This window comes from Ambystoma mexicanum, chromosome 1p, assembly GCF_040938575.1.
Source record: "Ambystoma mexicanum isolate Mex_15411 chromosome 1p, UKY_AmexF1_1, whole genome shotgun sequence".
Lineage (NCBI taxonomy): Eukaryota > Metazoa > Chordata > Amphibia > Caudata > Ambystomatidae > Ambystoma > Ambystoma mexicanum.
In genome coordinates, this window is record NC_090921.1 from 985117726 (window position 1) to 985145558 (window position 27833).

The following is a 27833-nucleotide window of genomic DNA, read 5'->3' on the forward strand; positions in this document are numbered from 1 at the left end:
AGACTTCATACTTTCCCTCAGCGCCTGAATAAGGGAGAAAGCAACAGGTTACATATTGACATTATTTTATCGAACTGTGTTGGAAAATACAAATCCTTACCAGAATACTACCGGTTTGCCACGAGGAACTCTTCATTAGGGTCAAGCTGCAACCTGCAAGGAATCGGACAAGAGTGAAAGTCAGGCATTTGAACTCTTACGAACTTTATACTTACGGCGTCTTGCCGGGAATCTCGGAGTCAATATTGTTCTGAAACTCACCAATTCCTTCGAGCCAGTGAAGCAACTGGTTATCAACACGCCACTGCGCTCAATGCAGGATGGAGAGCTCATATTTTCAAACCATCAGGTGAGACTATAAGAGGGGACATCAAAGGCGATCTGTGGGGAGAACAGCGGGGGTGGGGGGATTTACGCTCAACTCCACGGTGGTTAATTCCCTTTTTCCATTTGCAGAAGAATATTCCTATGGGCCAAGCAAACGAAGCTAGGTGGCCCAGTCCAGTCCGTCATCTCGGCCCTACGTGTCACTTTGGTGGAGACCGCAGCTGTCCAGTTCCGATCAACGCCTCTGTGGGAGCCAGGTGAGCGTAACACTCCCACTAATTATACTTCTTATCAGCAATATTATGTATCCATGGGGCTACACCAGGTGAATTTAAATGGCTGACATACATTAAGAGGGAAGTTTGAAAAATAGGTGTACCCTACAGTGTTTGTAGACTATACACTTACTATACGTACCATTGCCAGCTAGCCCCCCGCAATATATACTAGCAAAGAACTGGCGATGGAAAAAAAGGAACCAAAGGGAGAACAAAATCATCTGTTCAGAAACATTATATGCGTAAACAGTCCCCAGGCGTTGAAAATTCATCTTTACTGTCCATGCAAGTGATAGAGTAAGGTCAAACATAGCTCATTTCCGCATGACACAACTGCCCTTGGCAACAGTCCCAGGACTGATTATCTAACAGTAATTGTGTACATGCCAGTGTGGTCATGATGCCGTGGACTCGCTGATTCAGGCACGTTATTAAGTTTGCCCTTGATACACCGGATTGCCTAAAGGCTATCTTTCACGCCACTCCGAATGTAAGCGTCACCCAACATTGTGACATCCTTTTATAATTCCAAGCACGACTTTGGCACTGCTGGCTCAGAAAGCGGCCACTCACAATGGGGCGCACTGAAGGTCAACAAGCCACAGCCACTGCTATAGAACAGTCATTTTTTTTTTAACTTATTTTTATTAATTGTGGTACACATCACCTCAGCAACAAGACATTCTACACATTTTAGAACAGGATTTCGGATTCAGAATTACAACAAGAAATATGAGAGTCACAAAGCTGGCGCATTTCAGGGCCCTGTCGGGCTATTACTAGCAGAACCCAATTCACATAAATATACTCTGAACAGAGCCCAAATGTCTTTTGGTTTGCTTGTCCTCGGGAGTGACATTACATACTGTTCCTCACACTCATTGATATATGCCAGTTCTTTGAGGAAGTGATTTATGCGTGGCACGTGTGTGCTCTTCCAGTTCTGCAGTATACTCTTTTTGGCCACTGCACACGCTATGTTAAATAGTCTTCTGGTTATTTCAGATGTCTTCCCTATCCCTCTGAACAGGTATTTCTGGGGTGTAAGGTCTGTTGGCACTTGTGTGATTTCTTCCAGGATTTTCGCCACTTCCCCCACTTGTGTGGGCAGCTCCAGTACATATGCAATGAATCAGCATGTTCGCATCCACATTTCTGGCAAATATCAGGGCTGTTTTGTGTGAATTTTGCAATTTTCTCGGGTGTGTAATGCAGTTTGAGTACCTTGAGTTGGATCAGGCTGAGGCCTGCATTGATGGATACCTTCTTAGTCAATTCACAGTATCTCGCCCAGGCCTTATCTGTTATGGTTGTTCCCAAGTCAGTTTCCCAGGAGGATTTTATCGTATTTACTGTCGACGTGTTTGCCTGTACAGCCGTATAGAGCCTGGAAACACTGGTACCCGACCGGGTGGACAGGGCAGCGGGGCATGGGTGTGGAGGGGGCTCATCTGGGAACAGAGGCCATCTAGCCTTGAAGGCCATTCGCATCCTGTGATACTGTAGTATCTTCAACTGGTCCCTCCCCATCCCAACCTTAAATTCCTCCAGTGTTATGAATTTACCATTGGTAAAAATGTCTCTGATTTTGAATTTGCCCTCTGGGTCCCATGTTTTCTGAACATCAGGGCCGTAGGATGGTGCGATGTCAGGGAAAGTTCCAGAAGGGGGCTTCTGAGTAATATGGGGTTTCCAGTTTGACCCTGCGATAGATCTTGGACCATGCATGTACTGTTGTGCTGACCGGGTCAAATGGGCAGTCATCTTTATCTTTAACTTTAAAGATGATGGATCATAAGTCGGTTGGACGTGCTGCGTGTTTCTCAATGTAGATGTGTGGTGAGGTGTTCAGTTCATCATACCAGTATCTGACAAACTGGGACTGTGCCACTAGGTAATATAATTCAACGTCCGGGGCTGCTATGCCTCCTTTGTTATATGGCTCTAACATTTTTTCCCATTTCATTCTGACTGATCCCCCACCCCCTACCACTCCACACAAACTCCACCACCATGGATCGGAGTGCATCGACAAACTGTCTGCCAGGCCATATCAGGATGTTGGTGAAAATATATAATAGCTTCGGTAAAATAACCATTTTTAATATGGCCACCCGGCCCATAAGTGAATAACAGTCATTTTTAATCATATTCTTTAATTAGTGGTGGGTATTTTCTGAAATTAAAACGATGTGGGTGGAAAGTTTTTAATTACATTCTTTGATCTCGTTTTTTGGATAAATACTGCTGGGTTTGAATTAATCTTGACCACTGACATTGCACTGGACAGTCTTCCTTACACAGCTTTCCTTTGCCCATCCATTAGTACCCGCCGTAAGCAGATCAGACTCATGCCTGCCACTTGCAAGAGCAATGCAGCCAGACCTGCATGGTCATGACTCCTCTGCACAGCAACACAAGCCGCCCCAGACAGGTTTGTGCTTTGTTGGCCCTCATCAGTGAGGTGCAGCTGGATTTCCCAGGTACAGTGAGCATGGGAACCACACCTGGGCATTGTCTGCCTCACTTTGGGAGGCAAACTAAAAAGTGATGGATGCAAGGTTTCAATTAATCACAACTACTGACAGAGTTCTGGACAGCTTTCCATACCATGGCTCTTTTGGCCCGTCTATGCCCTCGCAGGAAAGAACCAGCCATTTACAAATCAGTCTGGTTATGGTTCCTGCCACCGATAGGAGCAGTCCATCCCAAACTGCTGGGCTTTGTCCACCTGAACCGGAACATTGCCAGATCTAGGCAGGTTTCAGCTTTGTCGGGCCTCGTGGGTGAAATCTAGCTTGATTCCCTGGACGGAGTGAGCAGGCAATACAACTCTTGGCCTACCCATTCTTACTTGGGAAAGAGACCTAAAACTTAATTGATGAATGGAGGGCTTTGAAGGGGAGGAAGGATAGCGCAGGGGCATCGAGTTTGTCTTGGAAGCAATACAAAGCAGCATAACACAGGTTTGAATCCGACCCTGACCTTAGAAACCACAAGTTGGTATTAAGCAAGTTATAAATGAACAATTCTAAATTATATAAATGAATTCATCATAACCACTGGCATACTTCTGGACTGCTTACCATAACTCAGCATTCCGGGGCCCAGAGCAATGACAGTGCTTATGATGAATTGAAATCCTTCCATCCACCATGTTTTGCTTTTAGTTTACCTTTTTAGATGAACATATTTTTTTAGTTTAATCTGTATTTGTGCACAGAAATGTTATTTATTATGAAATGAACGTAGACTATGATTGATGGGAGAATCTGTGGGATTCCGTGGTTTCTAACAGACACTTGGCGGCAAGACTCACACAAGTCCTGCGCTTATCATGGTCTTTCAAGAGATCTGATAGGATTTCTGGACTAAGTTCTGCCATAAGTTCCCACACAACAAGCTCTAAGAGAAATCTCATCTGAGCTCTCTGCTCCCAACCTAAGATTAAACTCATACTCCGTCCACTTATGTCTAGGTCATTCTGAGGTCTCTTTCACAAATTGAGAACAAGGTAATTTGGGGTTTTCGCTACTGCAGCGCTGAACAGGGTCACCCTGAGCTCTCAACCTCCTAACTGAGAACATGGTCATTCTGAGCTTGTGCCCACGTCGGGTCTTTTTTCTAAAAAAAAAGGGGGGACTGTTGAGGTTCCAGAGGTATTAGGTGCCGATCCCCTGGCTTCTGTTGACTGGGTGGGGTCTGGTGGTTGATGTGCTTTGTTCTTATTTGGAGCTCTCTCAGCATAAGACCAATGTCTACAAGGAGCTCTGCCCAACAGATTCCAAGCCATCTTCCCACAATCAAAGAAAAGGGTTCTTTGTTTTTTTTCCACTTAAATTGAGAGCAAGATGATCCGACCCTTTTCCTATAATGGGAAGTCAGGCATTTCCAATGCCATTTTTCAGATTTCCTTTTATTTTGCAGGGGCTGACAGCAGTGTCGCCCTCACAGGCCATGGCTAGCCAGGTGGGGTTGTAGTGGGAGAAGGAGGTCATTTTTTAGGGCGGTTGTAAAGATGGCAGGTCAGAGGATTCCTGTGAAACGGAATGAGGTGCTGTTCCAGGGGCTGGTGCAAGAAGAGAGCACTGGCGGACATCACACTGGGGGCTTAGAGGCAGAACAGCAATGCCATGTGAAAAGCAGTGATGCAAGGAGGGGCAACTCCTTGGATGGCTTTCAGGCAGTATTTCAAAGAGTGCCCCAAAGAGATTTCTCTTTTGAACTGGGTGCAATCCAGCTCACTGCCAAGTGATGCCATGAACCTGGCCAGATTGTCCAGGAGGTGTTCTTCAACGTTAAGTACTCTTTTAGTGGGTGCTGCACATGCTTTGAGAGGCAGGCGGGGATATCATTGTGGTAATGCAGCTTGTTTGGCACTATTTTCGTTATCATAGGATAGGGCCCACAGGGGTTGAGGATGGAATTTTCCATAATGGCATTTGGTACGAGGTGTGGCAGTTGAGGTGCTGAGGTTGGATTTGGACAAACTGCTGTCAACATGGACCTCATGGATCTGAGCTTCAAGTCAGAGGAGCATGGTACCGAAGAGGGGAAGTGAGATTGGGGAACTCCTGCTTGTGAGTCCTGAAGAAGTGGAGGATAGGATTTCCATTTTAAAAGGGTTTACCATTTGGCAGTCCGTAGCCAACCAGCGTAGGAATTTGTGTTGCAAGTCTGAATTTTGGTGGCGATGGGTCAGAAGTAGAAGACAACACATGGTAGGGAAAGCAGACAGAGATGTTTGTGTGCAAGGATGTTGGTGTAGAGGGAGAGGAGGCAGATGCCGAACTCGAGGCCACAAGCAACCGCTGCTGGTAAGGGGATGGTTGAAGATGCAGCAGAGTACCAGGACAGAGTGAATGACCTGGGTGCCCAATAGGCAGATGCCCGGGATAGTGCATTGCCGGTGGTAGTGAGGTCAGATAGGCACACAAGGAATATGAAAGGCTGGACTGGGAAGATAAGGATGGAAGACAGGAGGTTGTGGTTGGCTGAGGCGATACCACCTTAAGTGTGCTCAAGCTCCATTTAGGGATGCCTGAGAATAGGCGATGGTGGTGGGAGGTGTACCGATTGAACACCAATAATCTAAGGACTTTAGAAACGAAAAGAAGGAGCAACAATCCAGAAAAAATGGAGATTGCAGAAAGCAAGGCATTGGTTTATTTTTGAGTAGCTGAATGGCTACTGCCATTTTGAACCAGGAGCGTTAGGTCTCAGTGCCCGTGGCACAGTTTATGATGCCAGCTAGATAGTTCAATGTTAGGAGAGAAGTGTTAGTAGCATTATGTTTTTGGTGCAATCTCAATTGAGGGTTAGGTAGAGAAGACAGGTGGGCATTTGGAAAGGACGGGGGAAGAGTCAAACAGGGGATATCCAGGCAACCACTGGTCTCCCGTTTGGCCCTCCCTACTCTTCCCTCTAGTCCCTCTTGTTCCCAGTATCCCAAGGCTGTGCCCTGTTTAACCCTCCCTGACCTCCCCCCTTTTCCCCACCCTCTCCTTAACCTCTGAACCCATATCCTCTTCTTTTGGGTCTGTTGTGTGAATTGTGTCCCGTCAGGAATAATATTTTGCTCAAATTGGGCGCAACCCCTGGGTTTGTTTTAGGGATCAGCATTTCTTTGTAAACTGCCATAAAAAAGAAGTGCTATGGTATAACCCCCCATAAAATAGATTTCACTTGAAAGTGTGTGTAACGTATTTGATATTTATGTTTGCGTCCCATCAGTGTGACTCATAAAACATTAAACCCAAGTACTGTAAATATAAACATGAAGAAGAAACAGCCTAGAAGTTATTTTCCTTAGTCCCATTTCCCCTTCCACTTAATCGAGCCAAAGCTCTTTGTGCCCAATCCAGCAAAGGGTTATTGGGCCAAAGACCGAAAAAGGGATTGCGCAATCAACATATAGGCCCAAGCCAAAGATTGTTTAATTGCCCATGTGATCACTGTATCAAGCAAACAAGTAAGCGGGTGCCGATCGCACAGTAATCAGCACAGCATGGACTAGGACTCGGGGCAGCAGTTCTTCTAAATGCTGGATCCTTTGATCACCATGGACAATCCGCCTCTTGGGTGCTGGGGGTCTTCTGTTATTCTACCCGAGATTGGTGCCCTGGTCTGGGCAATGGCGAAAAGAGGAGGAGCTTCAGGCTTCAGCGGGGGCATAACTCTTATGTGATCAAGCGATTAGTGATTGGTGCACTTACTAGGAACATATTACATGGTCATGGATTTATGGATGTAGTAGTTGGAAAGGGATATTTTCAAGTTCATTTTTTTATTACCTACTGTTGTGGTGTATACACAAAAATGTCACATTAAAAATAAAAATGAAATGACAATCGTAAAAGCAAAAATATAATACATCATAGGAATATCATTATATTATAGTTACCAATTTCAATCTAACAATTATTTCTTATTAATTTCTTTATTCACTGATTTCATTCAACAGTCTAAATAACCAGTCAAGAATCTTGATAATGAAAATATCAGAGACCTGAAGGGTATCTCTAAGGCATTGCCAAAACGTTTCCATTCATATTGATGAAGTTGAGTAAGGAAATCCACCAAAATGGGTTATCCTCAAAGAGTACGAGCCCCAGCAATGGATTGTCAAATGCTTCAGGGTTTCTTGTTTATCTTCGCACCCACATAAACGACAAGCCAGTTGATCAGATGAAAATGTATTTCTGAGTCCAACGATCTCCAGCGTAGGCAGTAAATTAAACCGAAAACATAAAAACTCACTGCACAACTACAAAGTAGTTTGGTTCGGAACCCAGTTTTGCCCATATACATTTACAGTCTGAAAATGAACTGTAAGATGGCAGCTCAACAACACAATGGGTTTGTATTTTATTTTGGGCAGCATGAATAATACATCTTTATAAAAGGAACGGACTGTTGGCGATAAGACTTTATGATAAGCCAATAATGATCCACGGCATATTTTGGAAACCGAAACACATGGTGGTAACAAAACACTGACCGCCAAATTAGCCCCTAAAACCTTAATATATGTTGCTTAACCTTATTGACATAAAATTAAAATCTATACACACGACCAGGGACCATGTTTAATTTATAGTACATCATCAGCTGCAAGATCGAAAACGTACAGTATTTGTTTCCAATTTTTTTCATCTGGGGATGTACAGAAAACATTTTGCCCGTAAACCCATGAAGGTAGAGGACTTACTAGGCCTTGTTGATATAGGGAATCCTCCAGGATAAGTAAGTACATTCATTAGTATCAATGGAACATTATTAAGAGTCTGACAAATCCCCTCTTGAAAGAAAATGTATCATAGCCTTTGAGGTATTGATTACCAAGTCATGCACATGCTTGCAGTTTATTAAGGCTGTGTTGGGGTCCAATGAGCATCTGGTTAGCACATGGGAAGTTTTTACAACTTATTTAGGTGTTTGCCTTAGAGCCCATATACTCAGCCCAGCCCCTCTGTACTGTGTCTTTTAAGTTTGTCCTGTATGTCTTACATGCTTCAGTCATTTTCTGTATCAATGACTACCTTTCAATAAATATATGATGTTAATTTATCGTTATAGGTTGCCCTTCATATATTCATTTACTTGATGTTTAATTCTGTGGTAAACGTAGCATGATTTATTTTACTTGAAAATCTTAATTAAAAATTATTTAACATAAGAGTATAATATCGTCAGTATGAGCCAACCAGTGGAGCCGCAAGCTCCCCAACCGTAGGGAAACACTCACCATCTTCAGTTCCACCTCCAGGTCTGACAGTTACAGATTGAAAAGACAAGGGTCTAGCATGCACCCCTGCTTAACCCCCAGAATGTTTTTAAAGGGTCAATAAGATTGCCTCTCATACAATCTTACTTGGATGAAAGTATTGCAGGGCAGAACAATCCGTGAGTTCAGGAGCCCATTATGAACACCCCACCTACACAAACTCGTCCATAATATATTATGATTAACACGATCAAAGGCCCCAGCAAAATTGATACTGGAGAAAAACACCGGAGAAGACCCTCTTGCTGTGGCCCCCTTCGGCCCTTCTGCAAGGGGTTTAACCATTTAAGTTTCTATTGTTGCTCTTCTTACTGCTGGAAAAATACAAAGAGAAGAGTTGCACGCCTCTGTGCCATGCCATAGGAGGGTTAAGGCATCACCAAGAGTTCAAAAGAGCAACAATCAACCAGCAGATTGCAGGACAAGCACAGATGGGCTATCACAGTAAATGCTGCAAGTCTGAACAAAAGGACAGACCATTGCAATACATGAAAGGAGACGGCACCACATTATCCCGTACACAGAAGGCAAGGCCCTCTGGCAGGCCAACAGTGCACACCATTGACCTGCCACAAATGGAGATCACACCACATGAGCTGCATGAAGCAGAAGCAGAAATGGAGCCAAGAGGTTTCAGCATCAAGCTTGTATAGCAAGATGAACTGAGCAAACGGAAGACACATGTTTCTAGATAGCAAACACAGCGTTACATCGCAGATCGGCAAGTTCTGCTAACATTCTGCACTACTAAGGATATCCTAAAAAGAATCTCATCATAAATCGGCTTAAAAGAAGATCAAGCCCACAAAGAAAACATCACATATCATGGATCTGCCAAACAGTAGCTATTACTGTTCAACAGGCATCCTGCAAACCAGGGGTGTTGGTAGATCTGGAAAAGATCCGGGACTATGCTAATTTTGGGACTGTCGGGACTGGGGGCTAGCTAGCCTTTTTGGTTGTAACCCCTTAGCTTCTATCCGAAGCTACAACCAAAAGACCCCGGGCTGTAGCCCCCTCAGGCCCTGCCTAGCAACACCTCTGCTCCAATACAACCAAAAGACCCGGGGCTATAGCCCCCTCAGCACCCCCTAGCAACGCCTCAATGATCAGAAATACTCTCAAAAGCTCACAGCCATCCATCTGCAAGGGAGCAGGCAGCTCACCATGTTGCACAGGCCTGCCTTGCTTTAACACCTACAGCTGCCCCCCCGCAGGATGTCGGACATGCCAGTTCAGAAGGCTGCAGCATTCCTGGCTCCCTTCCCTATTGAGACGCTGAGTGTAAACTCGTATCCACAAGGAAGCCTGTGACCGCACACTCAGGAAGCGTACACCAGCTTCAACGTATGCTTGGTGCGCGATTCTCTTCTATATTTCACGGCTTCCTTCAGCTGCTCCCCTGGATCACGGGTTTATTCGGGCATCCGGAACACCATCCGTGTCTCCAAGCAAAGGCGAAGACACCGGTCCAGACCCGAGTCCTGCTCAGTGGATTACCACCACTCATAGGTTGCGTTATGGGTTTTATACTACGCCCGTCACCACTATAATCATCTAACAGCACCAAGCCTTGTCCGGAGTGTGGCAGGTGCAGGTAAATACAACACAGTGCATGGCTTTGCAAATTGCTCTCAGGTCTTCGCCTCACACAGCACCACACTTACTGAGGCAAGAAGAAGCCCCTCATCCCTCACCACGCCACCTCCATGGTAGTGGCAGCAATAATTGGAGGACAGTAATAACCAGAGGGATGCAGCCTTGACTCAGCTTATCACAAACAGAGAGGTGGCAGGCCCCTGTGATTGTTTATGTGGTTGTGAGGAGTAGTGGAGTCCATGATTGGTCTCCAGATGTGGTAACACGGCGGCTCGACCATTCCCTTACAGGGTCTAAGTGCAGCGTTGGTGGCTTGCTGGTGCCCCAGCCTCCCCATTTGTAGGTGTGATAGAATCATGTGTAATGCACAGGAGCATGCGCACAGAGGTGGCATAGGGTATAAACGAGCACGCAGGGCCAGAGCAAATGGGGGGCGTGGGCCCGCAAGAAGGCAGAGGACTGGGCGTCCTCTTGCAAGGGTAGATTGGGCACATTTGCAAGAATGGCAGGAGAACCAGCCACACTGGTCACAGTATCACAAGAGGTAGAGGGGTGCCTCTATAAAAGCCACCGTTCATGGAGCAGTGACCTCCTTACTGTTCGGGGGACACGCATGGTACCTAGATGACATTTCGACACTCTGACGACCACATCCTCAACCAAATGCATGTGTGTCCCCCCACAGTCTGTCTCTTCCTTTTGAGCTATTTCTCGAAACTCATGGAGTATTGCATACTTGCGACTTGCTCTGTCCGCTGCGAAGTGCACCTGGGGAATGCCAAAGCTCCTACTGCCTGCAGTGGCTCGCACTGAGCATCCACTGGAGCGTAGCCAGGATTCAGTGCTCGGCTTCCTCTGGCTTTCTCAGCAGGAGTGACCATCCATGCCATCATCAGTGTCTTCCTGGCATCTGATGTTCTTTTTCCACCTGTGCTCTTGCCGCATCACCACTGTTCTTCCCATGATATGTCCTGGCCTTGCCACTCATATGCCGTTGCTTCACGTCTGCTCCTCACACACTGACTGCACCGCCACAATGCAATATCCGCATTTCATATAAAGTATGTGGGTTACACCACAAGCCTTATGTCCCCGCAGTTCTACACATGAATTGTCCAGGGCAGCGCACACGATTTAACATGCGATGCTCTAGTGCGGGGAATTCCAACTTCTGGCTGTACCGATGTTTTGGACTACGACTCCCATCAGCCCTCACTATTGTCTATGCTGGCTAGGGCGGATTGGGGTCCAAACATGTGGAAAGCCAAAGGTTGTAGACCTCTTCTCTAGTGATGTGCATTTTGGCACTACACACAGAAGTTTGTATAAGTGTAATACCATAGAACCATCACCCATTGTGGCCGCCAGGCAGCTGTGCTGTACACACACACTCTGCCGACCCTCTCACAGTACATGACACTTACCCCTCCGAAGTGCCTAATTCTGGAGTGGGGTGTAGAGTGTATTGGGTACGCATTGCAAGCAGATGTGCCACTGTTTCGGCCTATTTCAGATCGGATGGTAGTACTCTGGCACTGGTGTGAATTCATAGGACCCCCTTTTGGTGTTTGTGGAATGCTGCATGGGGTGAATCTTTGGTTTCCCCACGAGAGTTCTATTCAAGTCTTTCCCCATCATGCCTGCCCCCTGTCACTCTTCTACTCCGAGTTCTTAGTTTACTAAAGATACTTTACTCCCAAAGTACCTGCGATCCAAAAAATACCTACAGTACAAATGATTCAGCATTTTACAAAAGAATAGCGAACAATGGGAAGAAATGACGAGACCCAAAATACAGAGACGAGCAGCCCCGTGCTTGCAATGGGCTTATTGCTCGGGAGCCACCCAAGGCCCATTAGCTCTGAACACTGATACAGAAAAACTAAATGAGTGGAAAGAGTTAGAATGGAATCATGTTTGCAGATGTGAACCGTGCTTGGTTGGGCCTGTAAAGGCTGGTGCCTGCTTCCCAGAGTTGCTTCTGTCTGGGGAAGTTGCCTACCTGGCCAATGTTGCATTGAGCGGATACAGATGCCAAGGATACAGCCAGGCCCTCCCTTACACTTGATAATGAATGCCATCTTACTCCAGCAGGCTGCTGTGGCTGCCAGCTGGTGGACGTAAATATTCAAAGGGGCAAGAAGGAGAGCGACGAGAGCACAAGTTGCCTAGGTTGGCCCACAAGGGAGATCATTTCAAGGGAGCATATGCTCCGCGTGTCCTTTCGCGTCAGCTGACCGTGTCCCTGGGCCTGTGGCATAGCCGTCACAGTTTCTTGTTTTTCCGTTCCCAGGACTCTGTCGTTTCTGGGTCATGGTCAGCTATGAGGTAAGTCATATCCTCAGCCCCTGTGGGGGCAGTTTTACTGCTGCAGTGTTTTTCCTAGGTATACCATTCTCTGGAGGAGATCATACAAATTGCATGCATCCCGATCACGCAAACAAGATGGCCCTTCCATGTTTTTTTTCCAGCTGCATGTTCTGCCTCTCACGGATAGAGGATTTGCACTCAGTGGCAAACATAGCCTACAGGAGGCCTGTGTGTGGAGGAGGACTAAGAAAGATTGTATTTTAATGCTAGGTTCAAACATAGCACCCTTCACTGCCAACGGTTCAGGCTGACTACCCCATCTTGGATAAGCTCTTGATCCAGCTCCAGGCATCTTCATTGATGATGGCTGAGATATTCTTTTTTTAAATATGGAAGACATTTAGCAGGGGGGGTGAAGCGGAAAGTTGCAGTTTTGCTGCATCCATTTGGATGGAAGCTGGATTTCACCTTTCATTTATCATCGATTCATTTCAACAGAGGTCTGCTGGATTAATACTGGTGGGGTTGATGTGTTTCAATGCATGCACGGCGACTGTTGAACTCTTGTTTCCAATTTTGCATAGGCAATGTCGATCTCAAGCAGTGCTGGTGGTCTACCTGGTGACCAAAATGAACAATGGATTAACCCCAGTCTGTATGCTTCTGCCGAGTGGTCTCGGGTTCCATCATCAGATGTTACATTCCCTATAGCTGTAGCTTCGATCACTTTTGCTGTAGTGTTGGCTTTCTTGAGGCTCTGGCTGATGTGGTCTTCCCAGCTCCAACATTACGTTCTGTTGATCCCTAGATAAGGAGATGCATTTCGTTTTTGCCCCTTCTGACCGCTATAAATTCGTTAGGTTGGACTTTCTGCTCCCCCAAATCACAATCTTACAACTTCAAGTGTTGTTTTTGGGTTGGTTGCTTCTGCAGTATGTGGACAGGGCATTGAGTCGCAACTGTCGAACATTATATCCCTTGGCTAGTAAAGCAGAATCATCCATGGAACATCCGATAGAATATCCTGTATAACTTTCAGAGTAAATACATATAGGCCAAGTGTGTTTATGTTGAATAGGTTGGGTGCCAAAAAGCAACCTTGTTTTATTCCTCTATCTGTGAGACATGTCACGGTTACTTCCGCTCTTATGCGGAAACATGTTGCTGATGGAGGTTTATCGGTCTTAAGTGAAAAGATCTTTTAAAAAAGATCTTTTCACCTAAAGACCGATTTAGAAAGACCGCTCCGTGACCACACAGAGCGGTCTTTCTAAATCCAACTGTCACGCCCCCTGCTGCACACGAGTGTGTGCAGGGGCTGACAGGCAGTTCGGGACCCAGAAGCGCAGGACCAGGAGAACGGGTAAGTGTGTGTGTGCGTGGGTGTTGGTGTGTGTGAGTTGTGTGTATGTGTTTTGGTTTGGGGGAGTGGATGGGGCTGAGAGATGGGGGTTCGTGGGTACATGTGTGTTGGTGTATGTGTATGTATGTTTGGTTTGGGGGCTGGGGGCGCGGGGAGGAACAATAGGTTGCTTGGGGGGTGAAACCCCCAAGTATGTTAAAATAAAAGGGAAACCGCATGTTAAAGGTCTCAAGAGAAAAAGATCTTTACAATGCCCGATCAAAAGAAAATCGGTCAAAGCAGTCTTTTTCTGTTGGCATGAAGGGTTTTGTCGCACTTTCCATCTAAGAGTTTAAGTATCACCATTTCTGCATTTGGGAATGGCGAATCAACTTGCACTGCATAAGCAAGGATGCTGTTGAGGCAGCTGATTGGCAGACTGCTAGAGTTCCTGCCCTTTTCCGTTGGGTGATATGGGCATTATCCCCGTGGTGTATCCTTCTGTTTCCCTGGGGCAGATCGCCATTGCCCCTTGTAAATCTGAAAGTGCAAAGTAAATGTCAAAAGTCTCTGTGTATGGGTCGCACTGGATAGCCTGGCGCTGTCTATTGATACACGGGGCATGATTCTTAATATTGAAATGGTATAGTTATAGATGAGTGATGCTCCTCTTGCTTATGCTTGGGGTCTTATGATCAGTCGGGTTCCGGTCTGAGAGTGGGTCTCTGGGTCGCAGGGCAGTGGGTGCCTCCCTGGGTATTACACAACTCTTATATTCCTTTCATGCATTGGAGCTGTTAAGATTGGAGTGGCTATTTTTTCTTTTTTTTAATTCAATTTTATTGGTTTTTTATACACAAAACAATTCTCTCGAGGAAAAAAGAGAGAAATAAACATATGTGTATGCATTCAGTTCTACATTACAATGCGGTTTCAAATGGTTCAAAAACATTGTTTAACATCAATTTAGCTGTCTCGTTTGCTTGTTTTCAACAATTAACAATATACAATATACGTTCCCGCTTTCGTTTCCTCGCCCCCCCCCTTCCTCCCTCCCTCCCTCCCTCCCGCCCTTCCTGTGCTGGGCTTGTGTTGCTTGGGAATGGAGTGGTCATGTGCATTTTTTGTTTCCTTATGTGTCTGTGGTTTCTTTTTCCAATATGATCGGAGTCTCCTTTGTTGGGGGGTACCCTCTTGTGTTCCTACGTTACCTTTTGGAGTGTATGGGGGACGTTGTCCCATGATGATGGAGGTGTTTGCTTGAGGGGGGGCAAAGATGTTCAGTCTCTCTACATGTCACATTCACTCAGTGTGTGTTCCCTGGCATGTATTTGTTTATGAAGTCCATCCACAAGATGTCAGTTTGTGTTTCTTTCCCATGTAGGGAAGCCGTTATTTTTTCCATGGTGCATATGTTCATAGCTACGTTAACCCAGTCTTTCTCAGTCGGAATTGTGGCGGACTTCCATTTCATGGTTAGGAGGGCTCGGGCGGCTAGCAGAAGATGCCGGGCCAGCCCCTGGACTCTCTTCCATTCATCCTCACATTTCTCAAAGCCAAAGAGGATAAGGTGGGGGTCTGCGGTTCTCTGAATCCCGTCTAGGTCCCTAATCCACCCCAAGACCTCGTCCCAATAGATCTTGATTCGGGGGCACGCCCACCACATGTGCCAATAGTCTGCGGTTTCTCCACATTCACGCCAACACAGGGAGCTAGCTGACTGAAACATTTTGGAAAGTTTATATGGGTCATATTGCCAGCGATGTAAGAGCTTAATGGCATGCATCTTATATTGACATGATATGGAAGTTCGGGATGTCGCCTTGCATATTTTATCCCATGTTTCTTGATTGACCTCCTCACCCAGATCGTTCTCCCATTTTGTTCTGAGATATTCTGTAGTTCCCCTACCTGCTTCTAGCAGTGTTTTGTACATGGCGGATATCAGACCCTTCATATCAGTTCTAGAGTCCAGCAGCTTTTCAAAAGGAGTGAGTTCTCTACTTTGTTTTTCCATTCTGGTTTTGTTAGGACTCCCTTAATCTGTATAAAATGGAATACTGACAGGACCCTTATCCCCAAAGCCTCTGTTAGTTCGGGAGTGTGATAAAGGATTCACTTCAGAGAAGTTGACCTACTCTTTCGAATCCCGCTTCGTACCAAGCCTGGAATCTTTCCACATTGGGGATATGATCGTTAATTCCCAGGGACCATAAGTGGCTCAGTGGTGACGGCCATGTGGTGACTTTCTTCATTTCCGTGCCCTCCCTCCATATTTCCCATATTGTCTCCAAGATTGGATGTGCCCTTGATCTATTCAGAACTCTCCTTCGTGGTGACCATAACCACTCTGGGACTGTAGCCAGGTACAAATAGTGGTTATCCATTGCAATCCACTGTGGCTCTTTCTGATTGCGCAGGTGGGGAATGAGGACCCGCAGTTGGGCTGCTTCGTAGTATCTACCATGCTTCTATGACAAAATGGCTCCTATCTCAAAAGAGTAAAAAGTAAGATGGCTATTCCCCAGTGCTGCCATCTCGTGATGTGTCACTGGTTCAAAAGCATGATTGCGATAACCTCAAGACATGCTAGTGTCATCTGTTCACCAGAAGTACCCATAATGATATTCCATACATGTGTTCCATGTACACTTCCACATCAGACTGTTCCAATATATATTCTCACCTTGTCTGGACAAGACTGTTTCTTATTTTTCAGCCGGTTATTTGCTCCATCGAACATCTATCCACCTATGACGATTTGCAAGTGTGGTTTGCCAATCCCTATAAAATATTAGCTAAATGTATTGGAATATGTCGTCACCCAAATACTACTTCTTACCTCTCTGTGGGCCTATGCTAATGGACAGGACTTGGAGCTCTCACACTGCTCACGTGACCTTCTCACCTCTCCTTCTCTGCAGCATCCAAAACTACACAGAGAAACTGGGCCGGTACAACTCCTTCGAGGCCGTGCGGCGGGCCTTCAAGGTGTGGGAAGCAGCCACCTCCCTGGTCTTCAAGGAGATTCCATATGAGGAGATCCGGCAGCAGCGGCGGAAAGAGGCCGACATCATGGTGCTCTTTGCCTCGGGCTTCCATGGTGACAGCACGCCCTTTGATGGCACGGGCGGCTACCTGGCGCATGCATTCTTCCCCGGCACTGGAATGGGGGGCGACACCCACTTTGACTCGGATGAGCCTTGGACGATGGATGACCGAGATCTGTCAGGTAAGGGCACCTGAATTCCGAAGATCAGATTTGGTATTGTATTTGTATTTTGTTTATTTGTAGTGCGCACCTTGCCTGGGGGTATCTGGGCGCATGTTTAAAAGGCAGTTACAGGTTACGACAAAACATAACAGCAAACACAGCAGTAGACAACATTTACATATTTTTACATATAGTTACAGGCATTGCATAGGTGGGAGACGGAGAGGGCCTGGATAAACAGTACACCCGTCTATAGAAAGAGAGCAGGTGAGAATGTGGGTGCTAAGAAGATTAACTCGAGGTGTCCAAGACATCCTGTTCATGTAGCCACCGTTTGGTTTTAGTTTTAAATGAGTGGACGGAGGGAACATTTCTAAGAGCATTAAGTAGAGTGTTCCACAGTTTAGCAGCAAGGACTGGGAAGCTTGAGCCTCTGGCAGTCTGTAGCTTGAAATTGGATATGGATAAGGTTTGCGCCTGAGCAGATCTCAGGGGTCTGGAAGCTGTATGTTGAGTGAAGCGCCAGGATAAGTAAGTGGGGGCAGCATTGTTTTTGTGAGCTAGGACAAGTGCTTTGAGAGATATGCAATGAGTGATAGGAAGCCAATGCAAGTTAAGTCTAGTGTTGGAGATGTGAGAACACCTAGGGACGTTGAGAGCTGCCCTTATGGCATTATTCTGTGTGACCTGGAGTTTATCAAGGTTTCTTTGACTAGTCCCTAAGTAGAGTGCGTTGCAGTAGTCGATTATGGACATGATGAGGGTTCTAGCAAGGATCAGGCAGTTGGTAGTAGTCAAAAAGGGGTGGCATGCTGTGATCAGTTTACAGGTATAGGATGACGCTGAGACTACTGTGTTTGTTTGTCTGTTGAGGGACAGAGTAGAGTCTAGGTAGATACTCAGTGTGTTGGTGACGTTGGAGACTATAAGTAGCTCCGTCTTTTCATCGTTAAGGCATAGCCGATGATGAGCCATGTCTGTCATGCCAGGTCTGGATGACAGAGTATACAGTATCGAGTGCTTTGGCGTCGGTTACATAATTGCCAGTGATAGGGATGAGTATCTGGGTGTCTTCCGCATAATTCGTGTAGGTGACACCCAGATAGTCAAGTATATCAAAGAGCGGCTTAGTAAACACATTGTAAAGTGTGGGAGATACACACGATCCTTATGGTTCTCCGCATGGGACATGAGCTGGGTCGGCTGCGGCTAAGGCAGAGAAGACCCTCATGGATCTGTTTGCCAGAAAGGAGCTGATCCAAGATGAGGCTGCGTCAGAGAAGTGAGCAGCAATCTTGAGGTGGTGGCAAAGGATTTGGTGAACGACCAAATCAAAGGCTGCTGAAAGATCAAGGAGGAGCAAGAGTGTCTGCTTGCCCTCGTCTTTCAGGTCCTCGATTTGGGTTTTCAAATCAATTAAGGCTGTCTCTGTGCCGTGTCTGGGACAGAAACTGGACTGTCTGAGCCCTAGTAGATTGTTGGTTTCGAGGTACTCCTGTATTTGGAGATAAGCCGCTCGATCCAGGATTTTAAGAAGGTATGGTACCGTGGTGATGGGCCTATAGTTAAAGGGGTTACTGGGATCGAGATTTTAATTAGGGGAATGACCCAAGCGTCCTTGAGGTTGTCAGGTACAGTGCCAGATTTGAAGGAGGCATTAATGAATGAGGTAATGAATGGTGTAAGGTTGTGTGTGGCTTCCTTTATGATTGGTGCAGGGCAAGCATCACCTTGGCACTTGGAAGGCTTGAGTTTTGAGATAATATTTTCGATTGTCAAGGCTTTAAAGCTAAACGGTTTGAAGGCGTGTTTAGGTGAGGGGGTTTTGTAGGACTGGGTGGTTACCTGTTAAGTCCGAAATGTGGCATTTTTTGGTGTTGATTTTGGCTTGGAGCATGGCAATTTTGTCTAGCAAAGCCTTTGGGATGTTGGAGCACCACTCCGTGTCAGGGATGCATGAACAAGCAGTGCAACTTGAGACTCTAGTTCTTTAAGGATCTTGAACAGTTCCTTAGTATTGGATTGGGGTTGAGAGATCCTATTATTGTACACTTCCTTTTTTGCTGCTAGGATGGCTTCTTTGTATGTGTGGGAAGCCATGGTTAGGTTATTTTTGTTAACTAGGGAAGGTAGGCTTTTCCAAAGGGTCTCAGCTTTTCTTTTTTCTTTACGCAGGTTGCGAAGGTGAGTGGTGAACCAGGAATTAAGGTGGAGGCGAGGTTTTTGTTCGCGCAATTTGATGGGGGCAATGGTGTTGAGAGCTTTTAACATAACATGATTGTAGGAGTCAACTAATACTGTGGGGTCCAAGCAGGAAGAAGAAACAGTGTTCAGTAGAGGGAGGATAAGAGGGAGAGGTTTCTCAGCCGTGATATCCTTCTTGTTACGTGTGTATGTGGGAGGGGCAAGGTCAGGTTTATTTGACGGTGGACTAGAGTTCATGGAGAATAGTATTTTGTGATGATCAGACCACACGCAAGGAGACACAGAGGCTGTGTTAAGCGCACAGTTCATGCCTGCGACACAGTCAAGAGTGCAATCCTTAATATGGCTGGGCTCACTGATATGTTGGGTAAGACCAAAGTCGGCCATAACCCTCGCTAAGTCAGTGGCTTTGGCGTCATTTGTATCCTGGTGACCTATGTTAAGGTTGCCCAATAAAATGATTTGCGAATTGGGCTTGGTGCTAGTGGCTAGGATGGATGAGATGTCCTCCACAAATGAGGAGGTGGGGCCAGGCGACCTGTACAGGAGATGCACTGTGACAGTGTGCTTAGGTGAAATCGGCAGTTTGATAGAGAGTAGTTCCGCTGATGGTAGCCGCAGGCTATTGGCAGCTCTGAGACTGAGCAAGCTCTTAAATATAAAGGCTAATCCTCCCCCCTCGGTTTGATTGGTGTCCCTGTCACACCTGATAATGGAGTAGTTGTCAGGGATGGCCATGGTCAAGGCAGAGCCAGAGGCCGCATGCAACCAGGTTTCCGTGATTGCGAGAAAGTCAAGGTTTTCTGTGATGAAAAAATCTGCAATATCTAGGGCATTTGCGGGGACAGAACGTGCGTTGATGAGCACGCCTTTGAGTTTGGGAGCAGTGATGTTATTGTGGTCGGGAATGATGGAGTCGGGTTTAGGAGCTGAGAGGGCAGTGGATGTATTGGCATTAGAGTTAGGGATTTTGTCGAGGGTGGAATTGTTAATGTGGTAGGACCAGTGCTGACATCTGGATGCTAGTCTTTGGTTTCTGACTGAGGTGGCACATGGTCGACTAGGTAGGTTGGGTGAGGTCAGTGTGATGTGGTGCGGTAGTGGGGGACTTAAGGAAGCGGGTGAGCCTGAGATCGAAAGTAATAATGACTCGCAGCAGGATTCACTATGCCGATGTTGGGTACAGAGTGAGGTCTGACAGGCTTTGCTTTGTTCTTGAGTGTAGTAAATTGCCGGGCGGTGGGTTGTGCAGGCGCGAACCGAGCCTAGCATTTCTAATCTGAGAGGGGCATGGTTGATTGGGAGTGGGTTTGGTGGCGAAATGAAGTAACCAGAGGGCCGGCGCGTTTAGATAAGGATTGGGTCCTGTCATGAGGAGAACGTAAGGTGGTTCGTGAGGTATTGCAATACAGGTAGTGGGAACGTGCGAGATGAGGTGCAGGGTGGTGATGGGGAAGAGCGGTGACCAATTTGGGGCCTGAAGTGTGAGCAGTAAGAATGTGGCGAGGTGTAGAATAGACAGGTGGGCAAACTTTGACATGCTACCATGTGACGGAAATGAGTGTAAGTAGGTATCAAATGTGCAGAGCATTTTAGGGGCTGAATCGGTCGTAGATTGTTAGGTAAAAAAAGCGGCAATCAAATGGGGATAGTCAAATGGTGGGCTGCACATAGGTTAAAATCATCAATCAAAAGGGAGCAGTCGAAAGGTGGGCTGCACATAGGTGAAACGCAACAATCAAATGTGAGCAGTCGAAAGGTGGGCTGCACATAGGTTAAAATCAACAATCAAATGCAAGCAGTCAAATGGGGACAGTCAAATGGTGGGCTGCACATAGGTTGAATGCAGTGGTCAGATGCCTCATTCAATACAGTATAATGGTACCATAATGCATCGGCACTCCACAAGAACAGATGTACTGGGATGTAATCTTCACTTGCCTAGCCTCATGAAACTTGGGTTATGCAGAGCTGTGAAACTTAAACATGCTGCAACGGTTCCATGTGTTAATATCCCCGCAAAAATATTGCCATATTTTTACGCCGATATTAAGCCATGGAACCTGCGGGGGACCCCCCCTGCAGCCCCCATATTTTTTTAAAGGGAGATGGGGACACCCCCGCAACATCTGGTCCCATTTACCCCATAAAATATCCCCACCAATATTATTGCCTATGGTCTTACCCCACGACCATATATATGGCCATATTATTGGTGGGGATAATATTAACTGATACTGCTGCAACTGTACCTATTGGTAGACAGTGCCGGATTAAACCCTGTGGGGGCCCCTAGGAAGTCGAAATGTAAATGTGCCCCCACCCCTCACAAATGATCTCCTAATACGTTTTACATGTTCTGCACTGCTTTATTTTGATCCGTTGTCGCGGGGCCCCTAGGCCGGAGCCCACTTGGCCTAATGGATAATCCGGCACTGTTGGCAGGGGTTTGAATGTTATTATCCCACCCTTCCTGTGTTCAAAACAGTAAGTTGTACAGAATTGCTAATGGTTACGTATAGTACATGTCACACATGGGAAAGCATTGACTCGTCTGCTTGCGATGATGGTTGCCTCCGATTCAAGTTATGTATGGCACAAAAGGGATTCAAATACATTTGATGGTTATTTCCGGTGGTACAAATTAAACATGATCAAACCGTAAGTGCTATAGAACTGACGAAGGTTGCCTGTTGCACCATTTAAACGTCTCAAAACAGGAAGTGATTAAGGCTGCATGTGATGGCATTTATAACTGTAAAATCAGGAAGTGATATGATATGGCATTTATAACGCGCCTATACACAAGTGTTCCAAGGCGCGATGAGGCAAGCGAGGGGAACAAAGGGAGGACGGACAGCAATCCTACTAGAACAGGTGTCATTCAGATCGCGAAAGTGCATGGGAGGGGGCAGGGACAGTGCAGTACATGAGAAAGATTATAACAATAAGTACGGCCATGAAGTGGGAAGTACAATGGTAAGTGCATACATTGGGTGTCGAGACCTGGTAGGGGGACTGTAGGGATACAGAAACAGTCCCCTAGTGCAGGGGATGCCAGGTGGGCAGTGCAGGTGCGTGACGCTGGCGGGGGTGGACCTGGACCCGAGATCAGAGGGTGTCCAGGTCTCCAGTGCAGTTGCGGTAACAGCCAGGAGGTCAGCAGAGGAGAGGAGGAGAATAGGCGGAAGCAAAGAGAAAGGTTTTGAGGTGCTTCCGGAACCGGAGATGGTTCTCCTCGAGTTTGAGGGAGGCAGGGAGGCTGTTCCAGAGGGAAGCCCCAGCAGAAGAAAGAGATCTACCACCAACTTGTTGCTTGGAGAAGCGACTGGCCCTAAGGGAGTTGGAGGTGGATGAGCGGAGAGCTCGAGAAGGAACTTATTTAGGAAGAGAGAGTTGAAGGTATTGACACATACATGTTGATTGTTGCCTGTTTTATTTATCACCTATTTGTGTATTCAACAGGTATTTGTAGCATACATGCCATTACAGAAAGGAATGTCGAAACAGTGAGGCTAGCTTTCACTTGCATAACAGGAAGTGATGAAGATGTTATTGAAGTTGGCTATAGTACAAGTTATAGATGTAACTGAAAACGCTGGTAGTTGCTAGTTATAGAAGTCGAAGCATAAAATGGGCTTGGGGGTGTCCATAGTACTGTTCATGCATGCCCCTACAGGAGGTGATAACAAAGTGATTACCCATTGCTTATTGTGCAATTTAAGCATGTCAAAATATTAAGTGACGTGTAAATGATGATCTTTGCCAGTGATACATGCAACAACAGAACAAAATGCATTCTTGTGATTTTTGCTAGTAATATGTTATCTATTACCGTCATTAATGGGTATTTGTAGTATGCATGTCACTACAGGAAGTGGTTAGGAAACGATGATTATTACAAATGTTGTACATAGTACATCCCAAACAGGAAGTGATGTTGAATGTATGAGGATCGCCTGTGGTGCAAGATATACGTACCAAAACAGGAAGTGGTGTGAAAGGGATTGCCTGTTGTGCAAGATATACATACCAAAGCAGGAAGTGATGTGGAAGGGATTGCCTGTGATACAGGTCATAATTGCCAAGACAAGAAGGGATGTGGAAGGGATTGCCTATGGTACAGGTTATACATATGAAAACAGGAAGTGATGTGGAAGGGATTGCCTGTGCTGCAAGATATGCATACCAAAGCAGGAAGTGATGTGGAAGGGATACCCTGTGATACAGGTTATACATACCAAAGCAGGAAGTGATGTGCAAGGGAATGCCTGTGGTACAGGTTATACATACCAAAACCGGTAGTGATGTGGAAGGGATTGCCTATGGTACAGGTATACATATCAAAACTGGAAGTGATGTGGAAGGGATTTCCTGTGCTGCAATATGTACATACCAAAGCAGGAAGTGACGTGGAAGGGATTGCCGGTGGTATGGGTTATACATACCAAAACAGGAAATGAAATGGAAGGGATTGCCTGTGGTACAGGTATACATATAAAAACAGGAAGTGATGTGGAAGGGATTTCCTGTGATACAGTTTATACATAGCAAAACAGGAAGTGATGTGGAAGGGATTGCCTGTGATACAGTTTATACATAGCAAAACAGGAAGTGATGTGGAAGGGATTGCCTGTGGTACAGGTTATACATACCAAAACAGGAAGTGATGTGGAAGGGATTGCCTGTTGTGCAAGATATAAATACCAACACAGGAAGTGATGTGGAAGGGATTGCCTGTGATACAGGGTATACATACCAAAGCAGGAAGTGATGTGGAAGGGATTGCCTGTGGTACAGGTTATACATACCAAAACAGGAAGTGATGTGGAAGGGATTGCCTGTTGTGCAAGATATAAATACCAAAGCAGGAAGTGATGTGGAAGGGATTGCCTGTGGTACAGGTTATACATACCAAAACAGGAAATGATGTGGAAGGGATTGCCTGTGGTACAGGTTATACACAGAAAAACAGGCAGCGTTGTGGAACGGAATGGCTGTGGTGCGAGCACACTAGACTTGGAGGTAGAACCTCTGCTGGCTTTGCATGCCGTATCTCTGCATCTGCCCTGCCTCCACCTGCATCCATTAGGTCTCCACTAAAGGAAGTGGCAGAAACTGCTGCTCAAGTCACTGAAAGTGAAAGTGAGAGGATGTTAGTGGCTGTCAGTAGCTTTGCTACACCACTGCTAGTTTTGGGTGGTGGTAGCCCCCTCTTTCCAGGTATCAGAGATGGTAGAGAAACACCCTTTGTTGGATGACTGCATTCCCAGGCGATTGGGGAGAATTGCTTTGTCGTCTCAGAGATGGAGAGGAGAACAGTAGTGAGCCTGCCCATGCCACCTCTAAGAAGGTGGTGCAGTACCCAAAGCACCATGTGGTGTTTCATTGAATCCACCTAGAGAACATTCTCCGGCCAGACAGATTACAACTAATGTGCTGCCTTTCGGGCCGGATACAAAAATTAGACAGTTGCTCTGCCTCTCAGCCAGCCAACCATAAAATGGAGTGGGAATATGGTGAAAGCTTTACTTCCACCATGTTTACTAAAGAGGGGGTTTAGTAGTCTGTGCAGCTGGGATTTCTAACCTGTTTTACTGGCCCAGTGCTCTTTAAAATGTCCCTTTACTCTCAAACTGTCCAAAAGGGTCTTCCTGGCATTACTCAGTTTGCAGTGTAAAGTCATTAATTGATTTTCATGAATGTACTAAACAGATAAAGTACTGGCACAAACTGTGTAAACTTTATTCACACACAGAAAAGCCAACACAAGCGGAAGTTTAAACGTATAATATGGGTATCAGAGAAAGTGACTTTCACACAAAGAACAGGAGCCACACAGCGTGCAGCATTGGAAGCTTCCATTGTAAACTGGGCAGATACATCATGGTCGGCAACACTGCAAGCTGCTATCACACACCAGACAGGTACAGCACGGGATGGGAAGACGCGGCTCCAAATACCATCACAGGCACCCATAGGTTAAAGTCTAAGCAGGAGTGCTGCAATGGTTCCAAAAGTAGCCTTCCTCAAATACAGCACATGCACTTACTTTATGCATAGGACTAGCATATGTTTCCCTCATAAACAGACACAGGGTAGGCAGGGCCAGCACAGGCGTTCTTCAAACAGGTACAACATAGACCAGCCTACTGCAAGCTTTCCTCAAAATCATTCAGGTACTGCATCAGTTGGGGGATTGGTATATTATGTGCAGGGTCACTACAAGATTCCATAACAATCACGTAAACATACAGCATGGACAGAGCTGCTGCAAGATTCCATCTCAAACAGATACAACATTTATACAAGAGCAAATCTCACTCACAAACAGTTCAGCAAGGTCAAGTGGAGGTTGCCTCACAAGAAAGTCAATGCAAGCACAACTCACAAACAAGTACAGATATAAAGGGGACTGGCCAGTGCAGGTTTCCCTCACAAGCGTGTACAACTACACCATGGACATGTCTATTGCATGTTCCCCTAACAAATGGGTACATGGGCAGCATGGGACGAGCCATGCACGCTTCCCTCAAAAACAGATGCAACATTGGCAGATTCAGTGCGAGTCCTGTGAAGCAGGTACTGGCACAGCATGTCGGGTCAGTGTACATTTCCCTCACATATATGCACAAGTAAAGCATTGGTAGAGCAACTGTTTGCATCAAATGTTTGGTACATTTATGGCACAACAGGATCAGTGAAAGCTTCCCTCACACACTGGAAGTGGTACAGCATGTACAAGGTCAGTGAAGGTTTTCGTCCTAAACCAGTAGAGTTGCAGCATAGTCTGAGCCAGGGCAAGTTCCCTCAACAGACAACTTGCACAGCATAGACAGTGACGGTGGAAGGTTCACTTGCTAGGAACAGGTACAGCATGAGCTCTACGCCCATGCAGCCTGCTAGTTCCGATGCTCATGGAGAGCTCTTTTTACATGTGACCCTCTACCCTAGTTGGCAGTTCTCACCAGTGACCATGTTCTAACTGGGGGTTGCAAACTTGTCTGCTTTCTGCACTCAGCCTCGTCAATAGCTCATTACTAGACTTACTTGTGTGCCGGTGGAGGGTCCAAGTGAAGAAGACGGGATGTTAAGCACGGCTGTTGTGACCTGTACAACACACACACACACACAGAGGCATGACGATTGCCCATTGCAGAGAGTCTCCACTTCCAAGCCTGCCCAGTATCTCCACTAACCAATCTGAGGCTGTCCAAGGAGGTGGGAGGGACCGCCAGGGATCAAGTCCTAAGACTGAAGGGCAGTGAATCATGGCTGGAGGTTGTGTGGCACTTTGGCCCACACGTGCACTGTAGGCAAAGCTTCATAAGCAACCTCCTTGTTGAATAGCTCCCTCAACAAGGAGGTTGCTTATGAAGTGACATCAGTTTGGAGCGGCAGACCCTTTTTTGCGTCATCCAATAAAATGTTCAATTCGTTTAATACTTTTCACTGTAAGTATAATGTTTGACCAGCATTATAACATCAGCATACACACAAAAAACTTTGATAGATTGAGTGCTATGCATTTGCCCTCAACATGCACATATTCTCAGCCAGCCTGCTAATCTTGGATTTATTACCTGCACTGGATATAAATACACTGGCAAAAACAGCTAGGCTTGACCCGTACGTTTCAGAATAGCTTTGAAAGTTAGCACAGAAAATTGCAAATTAATTGGGCATCTTTTCTTTGTTAAATTTCCAAGAACTGCCAGATAATACTTGCAGAGGTGCATTCCCACGGATACAAAGAATGTTAACTTTCAAGTAGATTGTGTGCCCAAAATAAGGTCTACTTATTCATGAAGTAGTTTTAAAGTTGCTTGAATAAATATACATTACTTCAGTTTAAGAGCAAAGGCTGCAACAAATCAATTGTGTGTTCAGTTCTCTGAGTCAGCCCTTGCAGCATTACTTAAAGGTTGTATCTATCATGTTGGTCAAGCAAATAAAAATGTTTCAGACTAAATGTTCTGTAAGCACAGCATAGTTGTATCTATTCTGAGGTTATTTGGGTAAGGCTTGTTAACTTTGTGTTGCTGAACTTGCATGAGGCGCCTACATCCACCCGATCTCCTGCCAGCTCTTACCTTCCTGCCTGGCCCATGTTCTTCCACCAGATGTTCCAGGAGAGTTTTACCATGACTCTTGACTGACCTGGTGTGAGTGCCCTGATCTTGACCAAGTTGTGTATCAACATTTCTCCCTGCTAGGCTTCCATGCTTTTATTTGAGCGAGACTATGTACTGTGCTTCACAAAACATGTGTTGATAGTCAATAGCCCTGCTTCCACTGCCATGTTACAGACTCCTAGAAATGTGGCACTGTGATTTGCAGGACATTATGTAGCTACTTGAGCTCAGATTTGTTTACATATCTTTTGTAATTCATGAAAGCAGAGGGAAAAACCTGCTTTTTGGCACCCCCTACTGGCTAGCACCTTAGGCTGCTGCCTAGTTTGCCTAGTGTTTGCAATGGCCGTGACTGCAAAACAAAAAGTGAGGTGGAAAGGAAGGTGGTTGCAAATATGTCACAACATAGAGTAATATAGTAGTGAAGACATTTCTGATTTTAAAAGTACTCAAATTTAAAACTTTGTCATATAAATGTGATGTTCCCAAATACAACTTTTGCATGCCAAAACAGGAAGTGATGTGCCAGTGATGGCGGTCACCTGTGGTTTAATTCATTCATTTCTTTAGGTAATGGGTATTTTTAGTATACATTTCACAACAGGAAGCAAACTAAAAATGATGATAGTTCCCTGAG

The 27833-nt window shown here is 45.9% G+C and overlaps 1 protein-coding gene across 1 annotated transcript in view; it reads left to right on the top strand.

Annotated features, from left to right (window-relative positions):
- The window catches only part of MMP15 (matrix metallopeptidase 15), a 233034-nt gene that overhangs the window by 136621 nt on the left and 68580 nt on the right, over positions 1-27833 (top strand). The window contains exon 4 of the mRNA XM_069654486.1: positions 16567-16874. Coding sequence (XP_069510587.1) covers positions 16567-16874 — 308 coding nt within the window. The remainder of the gene's footprint in view (positions 1-16566; positions 16875-27833) is intronic.